The sequence below is a fragment of the Bos taurus genome, chromosome 7, assembly GCF_002263795.3.
Source record: "Bos taurus isolate L1 Dominette 01449 registration number 42190680 breed Hereford chromosome 7, ARS-UCD2.0, whole genome shotgun sequence".
In the NCBI taxonomy this organism is placed as follows: Eukaryota; Metazoa; Chordata; class Mammalia; order Artiodactyla; family Bovidae; genus Bos; species Bos taurus.
In genome coordinates, this window is record NC_037334.1 from 45911073 (window position 1) to 45923956 (window position 12884).

Consider the following 12884-nt stretch of genomic DNA (forward strand, 5'->3'; position numbering starts at 1 on the left):
CATTCCCTGTCTTAAGTTTTTAAAAACATATCATATTCTCTCACGCTCTAAATTAACAACCTATCAACTTGAAATTTAGGACATTTTCTTAATTCTGACATTAATTTATTAAAAGCATTTGAATCAGCCTCATATGTAATTTCTGTCACTTGTCAGAACTGTATTTGAATGACTAGTGTTGGGTTGGGTTTTTCCTTACCATCTTATGGAAAACCTAAACAAACTTTTTGGCCAATCTGATACATATAAACTATAATTATCATTGATGACTTCTGGATATTTCTAATAACTACAACTGTTTCACTGTTACTCTTAAAAAGATCATCTTTTCAGGAGTTCTACATCATGTGCACAAAAAGGGATTTTCCCTTCCTATTATGTATTTTTAAAATGTCAGAACTGTCTTAAGAGTTCCTTTCTTCCTGAATTAAAATGTAATTTTAGTTCTGAGGGCTTTCACAGCACGGTAGGACAAACACATGTAGCACATTACTAGTCCACCCAAACTCAAGACCCTTACCTCATCCGATTATTCAAAAAATGTGCAAATGGTGTGCTGTTCAACATGCTGTGACATCAGTAAGTCACCCAGGTTTAAACGTTTGAAGTCACCTTATTCTTTTTTATAACAAACTAAAAAATAACCATTAATGCCTTTCTTGTTCTATCTAGACAATATTTCTTCTCTGCAAAACTGATTGTGGAGTTGTCAACAAGTTCAAGGCCAGGAATAAGGCCTAAATGTCACTGTGAAAGTATATCTAACAGTGTCTGATAATTCTTACCTAATGTTTTAGAAATTAATAGACTTAGTTAAAAATACCTTCTTACATAGTTTCAGATGATGGTTTCTATTTTTATAAGTTCCTCAAATTTCCTTAATAAGTATGTGCTAATTTTATCACAAATAAAAATGTAGTCAATTTTATTTAGAAAATAAGAAACCAAGATAACAAAGTTGATGACCTCACAGGTGTACAGGATAGAAGGCTGTTAATATAATTTAATTCAGTGGATGCTCAGCACAATCCCTTTCCCTTAAAAAAAAAACCTTTAAAAAGTATTAATTTATAATAGATACTGATCGCTTCAAGATCCCCAAATGAAATTCAAGCTTATCTGATACTTAGCTGAGAGCATATCTTTGTGAAAATAGGACAGTAGTTAGAGAGCAGAGATGGGGGAATAAATTGGAGGAAAAAATAGGAAGAAAAAGGCTAAAGACAAAATATATATGTTCTTGTGGCCAGGATAATCCTATGTTTATACCACTATTCCTTTCCTCTGGCATGGTTTACCTACCACCAAGTAGTATACATAACACACATACTATTTTCTCTGGGTAGCATATATTCAATCACTCAACATTCAAATGAGGGTTCAAATTTACTACCCTCAAAAATAAGACATTTTTTAAAACCTTTATAATTTTCTAGGAAAATATAGTTCTGTTTCTAGAGGTCAAAGATTACAGAATTTTGAAATTTTATCTAACTTTCCAACAGTAATAACTAAAATTATATACTAAGTCAAATGTTCTAAACATCATTACTTAGTAAAAGCTATCAATAAAAAGTTTTACCTCTTGTTTTTCTTGATATTGATCTGCATTAAGTAAAGTTGGTATTTTAGATGAATCCGTTCTCTTTGATTCCCTCTTCAACACTTTTATCTGTTTCACTTTTGCAAAAATATATATAAGAACTTGTTACTCTTACCTTGAAATTTTATTTTCCTTTTCAAGAGTTTCAAATGGAAATTCTGATATCCACTAAAGTCAGTTTCTCAGTTTATTATAAAGGAACTAAACAAATCATGAGCTGTAATGGTATAAAATATCAGTCATAAATGATTTGTTATATAATTTTACAAATAGTCTACCAGTCTGTCCTCTAAATAAAGAAGACATTTACTTTTAAAATTCTGAGTATTACTGTTAAATGGATCAGATAATTCCTCTTGAGCTGTGCAAGTACTATTTTCTTGCTATTATATTATCTTTTCACAAGGTGTCACTGTTCTTCAAAGAAAAGACTGCAAAAAAAATGAGTTTCATTTTATGAGCTCAATACATGTTATAAAATCTTAATTGACTAAATCCTTGAATGGCTGAAGCACACATACATCATTCCGGCTATTACATGGGCAAGTTATCACAGAAAAACAGAGGAAACTGCAATTACCCTAGGTCATATACTAAACCAAAAACATCTTCCTCAAATACTATTCTAACATTTCAACAAAATTGAGCTAATAAAATTTTTATTTTTAAAATTTTCTTAACCCTTCTTTAAAATTATCTCCTTTAAGTCTTACCCTTTATTTCACTATGGAAAATAATTTTTTTCATCAATGAAAATATTTTGCCTAGCAATATAGTCCATTCTGGGGCTTCCCAGGTGGCGCTAGTGGTAAAGAACCTGTCTGCCAGTGCAGGAGATGTAAGAGATGTGGGTTCGATCCCTAGATCAGGAAGATCCCCTGGAGAAGGGCATGGAAACTCACTCCAGTATTCTTGCCTGGAGAACCCCATGGAGCCTGGAGGGCTACAGTCCACAGCTTCACACGGAGTCAGACACGACTGAAGGGACTGAGCATGCACACACACACACACACACATACTTCTTTCTACCTAAATCATAAATGTAAGTTATATTACCAAAAAAGTTTTTTTAAAATATTCTATCTGGAGATTTGTAAAACTATGCAACAAATGTGTACCTTCCATTCCTTTCATCTCCTTTGATTGTATTATGAAAGGCAATTCTGGGAAATGGAATTCTTTCCTGTCAGATCTGGGAAAATTCAGCTTCCTTTTGTTTCCATTTGCCATTTGGTCAGTTTGGCTGGTTCGCTCATTAAACACACACTTCTCCATTTGGCTCTAAAAAAAACAAACAAACAAGAGTTAATTTGAAGAAAGGTGTGTAACTACTTACTGGATGAGGAGCCAACAAATTCCAGCCTTTTGGATGGTGTAAGATAGGCATAAAATTAGTCTTTGCAAGGTTATTTTAATAATTAAGAAGTAGAAGAGAGGGCTTTCCCTGGTGGCTCAGTGGTAAAGAATCCGCCTGCCAATGCAGAAGACAAGGGTTCAATCCCTGGTCTGGGAGAGTCCTACATGCCACGGAGCAACTGAGCTGGTGCGCCACAACCACTGAGCCTGTGCTCTAGAGCCCGAGAGCCGCAACTACTGAGCCCACACGCTCTAGAGCCCGTGCTGCACGGCAAGAGAAGCCACTGCAGTGAGAAGCCCGGCACTACAGCTAGACAGTAGGCCCTGCTCGCTGCAACTGGAGGAGAATCTGTGCAACGGTAAAGTCTGAGCACAGCCGAAGATAAATCATTTTTTCTAAAAAGACGTAGAAGAGAGTATCATCAAACATATAAACGGATCAAACTCCAATAAAAATTTCATAAATTTTTTTAGCTTACTCAATATTCTGAGAATAGTCTTGATCATGAGAGTCACAGTCTCAACTTTTAATTTTTTATCCTATTCATTGCACTCTGATTTTGAACAAACTGCTCTGGTTCATTTTATTAATAACTTATTTTTCAATTTACAAAATGATGTGCTCTGGACACTGGGAAAACCCAAAGGAAAAAATTACTTGTAAACTCAGCATTCTGGAAAAACTTTTGTGCTACCTGTTTTTGCTTATTTTACAACAGATGATAGAAAGTTTCTTAGGTTAATGAATACTTCCACAATGTAATGCTCAGTATCCCATTATGTGGATAAACTCTAACATATTTAACCAGTCACTTGTTCTTGGATGGATGTGTTGTTTTCAATGTCTTATTATTATAAATAACACTGTTTCAATTATAAAGTAAACTATTTTCCTATGTGAAAAATGGGAAATGAATGACACCAATTATGTTTTCTTGGGAAAAGTAAGATGTATTTATTTGGCAATTGCTCTTAATCTATAAAGTAAGATATTAAAATCATTTTTTGAAGTGAAAAATCAAAGAGTCTTGTGATTTTTAAAGGAAAATCTTACCTTTTTTCCCCCAAGTCACTCATTGAATACACAAATCAAGTTATAAGAAATTAACTAAAACTGTGAAAGCATTAAGGAAATGATGACCTATTTTCACTCCAGGGTAAAAGGGGAAAATAAAAGCACATTAAAAAAAAATGTTAGAGCCCTAAAGACAAAGACAAGGACACAGGGTGAGAGGATAATGCTGAAAAAGGACGTAATTTAATGATGAGGTTCTTGCCTTACTTGAGTGGAACCTGTATCCTCATGCCTGTTAGATATAACTTGTCCAATAGATTGTGAAGACGTACGTCTCTTTTTGGCTCTTTCAGTTAACCTATTATTTAAAAACAAATTAGAAGTTATTAAAATTCCTCAGAAATACTTCTGTTTTAGCTTAATTAATGATAAGTTATACCATGGTAGTCCACTGTTTGAACATGTGCCAAAATGCAATTGTTAGTCCTTAAGTACCAACTGCTCTAAGAGGTAAAAACAGAGCAGAGAACAACTCACTCGTGGTGGTGACACCATGCTGTGGGTGGGGTTACTCCAGCTGGCCCACTTGGTCCTTTCTATCTGTTCTGAACCTGGATCTCTTAACTACTGGGTTCATGAATTTCTGAGCTTTTGACCAAGGCTAGTTTATAATTATGGTTATTACAACCATGGCTTGGGAGTTACCTCAAGAACGACTGACACTTGCTGTCTGTAGTCTGTTGTATAGACATGTCCACTTGCCACCTCTGCAGACCCCTAAGCTTCACAACTTACAGCCCAAACCAGCCTGCTAGGATTGAACTAATCTTCTAGGATGCTGAACCGAGCCTCCTTTTCCATCTAGAGCCATAGCAGTTCCCTAAATTTAGAACTGGCCCTGATGCCTTGCTAGACAGACTCTTGCCATCCATCCGTCACACTGCCCTTGATTAATTAGGTTCATGGTACCAGTGTCTCAAATCTGTATTGGTAGTTGAATCTAAAATTGATCCAGTATGTTTTTCTCCCAAAATATTTGACCTTGAAAAGCTATCTGACTACATAAAATTATTTTCAACTATCTTTTTTCCATTTAGATAATTTGCTACAATAGGAAAATAAAGCTTACTTTGCTATATGAAGGCACATCAATACCAAAAGTGAGGTCACATTACATTTTTCTCTTCAAATGGGAAGTAATTTTTCTGAGGGCCTTTTTTTCAAAATGAGGTTTTTGCAAACTGCATTAGTGAAAAACCACACACCTAGAGCATAGCCAAGAAAAGTTAATTTCTTCTATAGCATTCTTAAGAAGAATTTAGTAATGGCCCATTATATGATTATAATTTCAATACACCTTCCAATTCAGTTTATATACAGACATTACAAACTTGCTTCTTTGAAATACCATTATATAAAAACATTATAAAACTTAGGTCCATTTCCTTCTGTTCATTTTCTGTTAAAACTCACCTTGAATTGGAGTGGGAGAGGTTTGAATTGGGATTTGAAGCCATCAAGTTACTGCTAGTTAGATTGATGGGTGGCATTACCATACCACCTCCAGCACATGGATCGTCTTTCATGCCTATAGCGTTAGTGCTGGGATTGACAGGGTTTGGGGGCTCACTGATTACAGGTTTTGTATCTTGAGACATAGTATGAGCAATTTCAGCTGCAACCTGTTGACAATGTCCACCTTCACACACTATCTTTTTTGGTTCTAAGATATCTCCTTTTCCTCCTTTAACTTTAGTAACTCTGACTTTGATCTCCTTGGGCCTTTTCTCTTTTTCCAATTCCTAGAATAGATACATCCAAAATCTGAGTCAGGAGAACAGTTATTTTTATCACTAGAGTACTAACTATAATACAGTTATACTAGCTAAAAATAAGATCAGTTTTTACCTTTCCCCAAACTGAAGTACTTTGCAGTGTATTGGTATAAATTGTTTTTCTTTCTTCTTTCATAAAGTCATTTTCTTTAGAATTCTCTTTTGGTTTTATGAATGAATTGACTTTTGCTTCTTGGAGCAATTTAGCTTTCAGTTCTGGTATGAATCTGATAAAACAAGCAATATCAAATAATTTTATTTATGTAGATACTGTTTTATCTTTAAAAGACCTTTTAATCAATTAACTTACATTTGAGCTACAGCATAAACAAGTTGTCAGTAATGCATGCCAAGAGATGGCACAATATTTACCTAATACAGGTTGTTTCCTGGTAAAGATACATCTTTCAACAATTTCTCCATGGTAATTTACTATTAATAAAACTTTCACAAGATAGACATATGAATTAGTTTTCTTTTGTGATGTAAAGCTTACTTAATAAAAACACTGCTTTCAATCCTGATAAATGTACTATTCTCTTCAAAGAAGACTCAGGCCACTCTGTCCCTTTTAAGTCCTGTTCTTTTAACAGGGCAACTGAGTCCATGTTCCATGCCACAACAGCTGAAGCCTGTGTGCCCAAGAGTACATTTAAATCCTGTTCTTTTAACAGGACTTTAAAGATGAACTAGTTTCTAAAATCTTACTCTAGAGAAATATTTTTGAATTATAATAGAATACATCAATACTGAAGCGAGATTGTTTTGGCTTTAGGTTGACTTAAAAATATATACTTATTTATTTATTTTTGGCTGTACTGGGTCTTCATTGCTGCACACTGCTTCTCCAGTTGCCCTTCTAGTAGAGAGGGGCCACTCTCTAGTTGTGGTGTATGGGCTTCTCTCATTGTAGTTGCTTCTCTTGTTGCGGAGCATGGCCTCTTGGGCACACAGGCTTCAGCTGTTGTGGCCTGGAACATGGGCTCAGTTGCCCTGCGGAATGTGGAATCTTCCTGGACGAGGGGTTGAACCCATGTCCCCTGCACTGGCAGGCAGATTCTTAACCACTCGACCACTATGGAAGTCCTAGTTTGGCTTTTTATAAAAGTTATTTATTTTTAAATAGAAAGTCCAGTTTGTATGGCTCAAAACTCAAAAGGTTATACTGAAAAGTCTCCTTTTCCACCCTTTTCCCCGAGCTACACAGTTTCCCTTCTTGAAGCAGCTACTGCTATCAGTTTGAGACTGAATAAGTTCTACCATGAATGAAATCTTCCCTAGAATTATAATAAAAGGGTAAGTGTGAGATGAAGGGAAAAAAAAAAAAACCAGTGTGATTAGTTCGGCTGAATAAGAAAATGGCACATTTCTGTTAAAATTTCCTTGCCTTGTGGAACTCAAGAACTTTCACCCTGTGATAGTAAAATCCCAATAGCTAAATATCCAAGAGAAATCAAATGAGTCTATATAGAATTGACAGGAAGCAACTCTTTTATTCAATAACTGATACTTCTCATCAATGGCACTTTTAATATATCTTCTCATTTTCTGTTTTAGAATAAAATTCTTGAAATGCTTCAGGTTCTACTTACTCTCAACAGTTCCCTTTTCTTTGATTTTTTCTACTTCAGTCTGTTTTCGATGGAGGTCCTGGACTTTCCTATGCCTGATCCTAACTCCAACACATTTTAAATTGATATTTATGTTTCTGCCTCATACTCCAAGGCAAACAATAATTTTGCAATTAACAAACTTTTCCTGTTTCTTTCAAAGCCCAAATATAAAATGGTGTTTTCTTTTTTTAAAGAAGCATGGCTGATTTATGAATCCACATTGTTAGCATATATTTTAGATACAATGTGGGACAGAGAAAGGCTTTAAGAGCCATGGTCCCTGTCTTCAGGGAACTTCCAGTTTGGTGGGGAGAATAAAACAACAGGAACTGCAACAGATAATTAGTAAAGCAGAGGAAAAAAATCATCTGGGAAATGAATGCTAATTATAATATATAGGTCAGAGATGCTATCAAGAGGAAAAACTGGACTATTCTGAGTCAGGGATCTAAGTGGAAACAAGGCTAAAAAGTATTGATGGTTTATTTAATGTTATCTCTGCCCTATAGTAAGAATTGAAAAATGCATGTGAAGAGCTTAGCTCACTGTATAGGACATAGTAACTGTGTAATAAATGTTAACTGCACTATTTTTATTATTAGAGTTTTCACCATGACATCTGTAAGTCTACCATATATCTAGTTAATACAAAAACTCAGTAAGTTTTTGATAAACTGAATTCTTTTGTGTAACATTAACCTATGTAGCAATTTTCATGGTAGTAAAATTTCCTAATACAAAACACGAAAAAGTCCACACTCACTCAAAATGCTTACTTTTCAATAAATCCATCTCTAGTAAAATACTCATGATGCAAAAGATCGGTAGATGACATCCTCTCAGCAGGATCAATTTGTAAGCAAGCCTAGAAAATGAAAAAAGATTCCATGTTAAACAAATTCGTAACATGTCTCCTTAAGGTAAATGTTAAATTTCACAAATGCAGGTATAATTAATTACCCAGAGCTAAAAGAGTTCTTGAAAAGATAGAATTTAGACCTCAGGAATTTTTGACAGTGAGTTCTGACCACTTGTTTCCGTAAGAAATTTGTACTTGTAAAGCAGTACTACAGGTTAAATGTCCTATTTCTAGCCAAAACAGAAGTCAGTCTATTTCTGCTGGAATTAGTAGGAATTAATTAGCTCATTTTGGTCCTCTTATCTAGCTCTGTAAGGAAGAAAGTTCATAACTTATTTCCATTTTATAGAGCTAGAAGCATGTTTAGTAATTTGCCAAACTAGAATTTTAACTCATATTGTCTGATTCCTAATTCAATGCTTTTTATATGGCATAAAACAATTTCACAAATATCCAAGCCCCCAAATCCTTCAATAACCCATTATCAGAACAGCTATTTTCTGCTTCCCTTCACTTGGGATTACTTCAACTGAGAACCAAAAAACCCCCACAAAACAAAGAGACAGTGAAGTAAGAGTATCAGAAAATAAGTTGTATATAATGAATCTACATATAATCAAATAATCATAATTAGAATACATTAATGCAAATATTAAAGACATAATTTGAATAAAAGCCATTTGCCTGATAATTTTCATTCTTCCTCCAAAAGAAGGCAAAACATACTAATAATAGGTAACTTTTATTTATGCTTATTATGTGTTTGTCATACAACACTCTATCTAGTCTTTTCCTATTGCCTGATCCCAGCAACAACCCTACAAGGTGGGTACTACTACTATCTTCATTGTACAGATGAGGAGACTAAGGCCCAAAGAGTTCAAGTAATTGGTCTAAGATCTCATAAATGGAAACAATAGTTAAAATCCAGAATGTATAAAGTAATTGCACATAACATTACACTTCTGATTATTTCACAAAGTCTAGTTTAAATTGATTCACAGACAAAGTTATAGAGATCTGCTATACAAGAATTTGCATATAGTTAACAATATCATACTGTACATTTTAAAATTTGGTTAAGAGGATAGATCTTATGTTACGTGGTTGGTTTTTTTTTTTACCACAATTTAAAAAAATTGACTCATAAAGTCTATTATCGTCTTTATGATGTGAGAATAGTCATATCCTTAAGACTGAAACTAGCTAAAAGTATGTGCTTATTTTAGAACGTTAATAGTTACCCATCAATAAAACTTAGGAAGAAAAATGCTAAAAGGTCACAGCCAACTGGAAGCAGATAAATATTCCTTCTGTAAACAGTATAATTTACAGAAGTTAAACGTTTGCCCTGGTTTGGAAAATGTAAAATATGACACTTTGAGAAACAGACTGGCTGTTGTCCCTTGCAAAATAAAAACGCACACCTACACAAAGACTTAGAAGTGAATGTCAACAGCGATTTTACTTGTAGTAGCCAAAAAGAGGAAACAACCCAAAACAGGGAAACAGATTTTTTTTAAAAATTGTGATATGTTCATACATGGAATATTACTCAGCAATCAAAAGGAATAAACTACTGATACACACAAAAACATGAACTGAATCTCTAGACTATAACGCTGAGTTAAAAAAGACTGACATAAAAGGGTATATACACTGTTTGATTCCATTTACAGACTATTCTAGAAAATACAAACTATAGTGGAAAATAAATCAGTGGTTATTTAGGGACAGGAATGAAGGGAAAAATGGATGACAAAAGGATGCAAGGACATTTTGGGAAGTGATGGAAATTTTAGGTATGTTGATTGTAGTGGTGGTTTCACAGGTATGTATACATTTACCAAAACTCATCAAATTGTACATCTGAAATCATGTAGCTTACTGTATAGAAATTATACCATTATAATATTGTTTAAAATTTTTAAATCTATGAAAAAAAATACATGCTCTACACCAGGTATAAAGATGTATTTTAGGAAATTCTTTGGCGGTCCAGTGGTTAGGACTCAGCGCTTTCACTGCCAGGGCCCAGGTTCAATCACTGGTTGGGGAACTAAGATCCCACAAGCTGCATGGTGTGACCAAAAAAAAAAGATGTATTTGAATGTTATAATACTCAAAATTGTACTTGTAATAGAATAAGGAGAGAAATCAGTGAAATACAAATATACCTCAGCATGTATAAGCAATCTGTCTATGATAAATGTGGCATTCCAAATCACTGGATTATTCAAGTTGAAAAAAGTATTTAGAACATATAAAACAGGACACTAATATGATTATTTGGCAAGTCAATGTAAAAGTATACTTTAAATCACAAATAGTTTAAGGATTCTTAAATAAGAACTACAAATGACCAATTAATGTCAGTAACATGTCCAACTTCCCTGTAATGAAGAAAGCGCAATTTTTAAAAATATACTTTATTTCTGGTTAATTAAGTTGCAAATATTTTTAATATATAATATTCAATGTTAGACTGAGAATAGAGATTTATACCCAATGCTACTTGGGTATAAATCTATAAAATCTTTCTGGAGGGAAAAATAGCTAGGTATGCCAAAAGTCCTAACAAGTATAAACCCTTTGGCCTACCAGTCACACTTCTAGGAATTTATCCCAAGCAAATAATACCACAAGTTCATACAGACATATAAAAGATGTCTACTGTAGCATCTTTACCAGCAAGGGAAAAAACCTGAAACCTAATGTCCAAAATTTCAAGATAAACTATAGTATAGTCATACAATGAAACACTATGCAAGCACTAAAATTATGACACAGCTCCATATTTACTGACATGGCAGTATGCTTAAACTATAATGCTAAGTGAAAATAAACAGGTTACATAGCAGTGTGTAAAGTAAGACAGGGCTTCCCAGGTGGCTCAGTGGTAAAGAAACTGCCTGCCAATGCAGCAGATGCGGGTTCCATCCCTGAGTGGGGAAGATCCCCTCAAGAAGGAAACGGCAATGCACTCCTGTATTCTTGCCTGGGAAATCCCATAGACAGAGGAGCCTGGAGGGCTACAGCCCATGGGGTCACAAAAGAGTCAAACACAACTTAGTGACTAAACCACAATAAAGTATGACACCTTTTAAAAAGCATAAACAGTTATGCATGTATTTGGTTGGGAAAAGTATATAAACCAAAACATCAACAGTAATTTTTCCTGGATTGTGGGGGTTGGGAAAATGTTAACTTCTCTATCAAGTATTCTATTTTGTTATGATCATTATGTATTCTTTGTAAAATCAAAACTATGACATGAAAAAAAAGAAATTAAAGTGGAAAATGTAGCAAAAAAAAAACTGATCCTTTAATAAACTCTAGTTCTTTACAGTTACCAAAGAAACAACTTTCTTCCTTTGATAAGTCTTTAGATGTTACATGTCATGTTTTGTTTTATCTAAAAGACAGCAACAACAGTTAACATTAACAACATTTGTTGACAGCTTATTCAAGGCTCTGTGCTAAGAAGGTTTCTACCATTAACTCATTTTATCCTCCAGCTCCAGAAGATAAATATTGTTAATGTTTTTTATAACTCAGTAAACTGAGGCATGGAGATTGACTTGCTCAAGTTTATGGAGCTAATTAGTAACAGAGCTGGGTTTTAAAGAAAGTTCATGTGAATTCAGAGCGCCCTCTCATAAACACCATGCTATACTTGCTTTGAAGTTAGATTACCACTTTTTTTAAGGGCTGTACATTAGAAGTAAGACAAGTTAATTGACCCTGGGAAAGAAAATTGGCTGGGAAGAGAAAATAAACAGAAGCAAGTAGCTCTCTCACTTCTTGAATTCTATTCTAAGTATGCTGGTATATTTATTATGCAGTTCAAAATAAAATTTAAATTTTAAACTAATTTAAAAGTGCTATACGTTTTTGTTTTCTCCAACTCAACCTGAATTTTGGCACTGGTATATCCTCAAACAACATTACAACTATAGCTGCCAATGCCTTGACATACCTTAGAATATCACTGTACAAGGAAGAAATCTCTTGGGTAGACTGCTGGGAAGACTGGCTGTTAAGAGGTGTTGATCAACATGGTAAGTCCTTAACATTTTCCAGTTTATCCTTAAAAATTTCCAGTTTATCAATAAAATTGGAATTAACAAAAAAGAATAGACCGGATTATCCCAGGGGCCTTTCAGTTCTAACAGTCTGTGACTTTTAACTTCTCTGAACTAAAGACATAAACACAGAAGAATATAGTAACTTTGAACAGTTAATATTACTCCATGAATCCTTTTGGAATGTCATTAAAGTCATATCTTAAAACTGTATTATAATTTATGCAAATTTCCAAGAAATAAGTCCTTAATCTCTTAACATACATGAACTATGTCAGCCAACAATCCATTTAGCTTTGGGTATTTTTTTCTTGCACTTTTGGGATGTTGAACTTGAGGAAGGACCACCCCAGCAAAAATGGGACTCTTGGAAAAGATATTCTGCAAGTGAGGTGTCAAATTGCCTGAAAAGAGAAAAAAATACATACATAAGAAAACAGGGATATTATTCTACAATCAAAATAATCAAATTGTTATATGGTCTGCATCAAATTACTAAAAGAAAGAATAACAATTAA

The 12884-nt window shown here is 34.1% G+C and overlaps 1 protein-coding gene across 10 annotated transcripts in view; it reads right to left on the bottom strand.

Moving 5' to 3' along the window:
• CDKL3 (cyclin dependent kinase like 3) overlaps positions 1-12884 on the bottom strand; it is a 50965-nt gene that overhangs the window by 17190 nt on the left and 20891 nt on the right. For 9 of the 10 annotated variants that reach the window (XR_003035397.2, XM_024994563.2, XM_059888363.1 and 6 more), the window contains 7 exons: positions 12631-12770; positions 8199-8287; positions 5883-6036; positions 5448-5776; positions 4242-4332; positions 2722-2884; positions 1583-1680 (listed from right to left, as the gene is read on the bottom strand). Coding sequence is in view for 9 of the 10 variants with exons in the window: in XM_024994563.2 (XP_024850331.1) it covers positions 1583-1680; positions 2722-2884; positions 4242-4332; positions 5448-5776; positions 5883-6036; positions 8199-8287; positions 12631-12770 (1064 nt within the window). In the remaining variant the exon portion in view is untranslated. Of the gene's footprint in view, positions 1-1582; positions 1681-1750; positions 2035-2721; positions 2885-4241; positions 4333-5447; positions 5777-5882; positions 6037-8198; positions 8288-12630; positions 12771-12884 lie in introns of those variants that run through there. The other variant, XM_059888364.1, reaches the window with a different exon arrangement.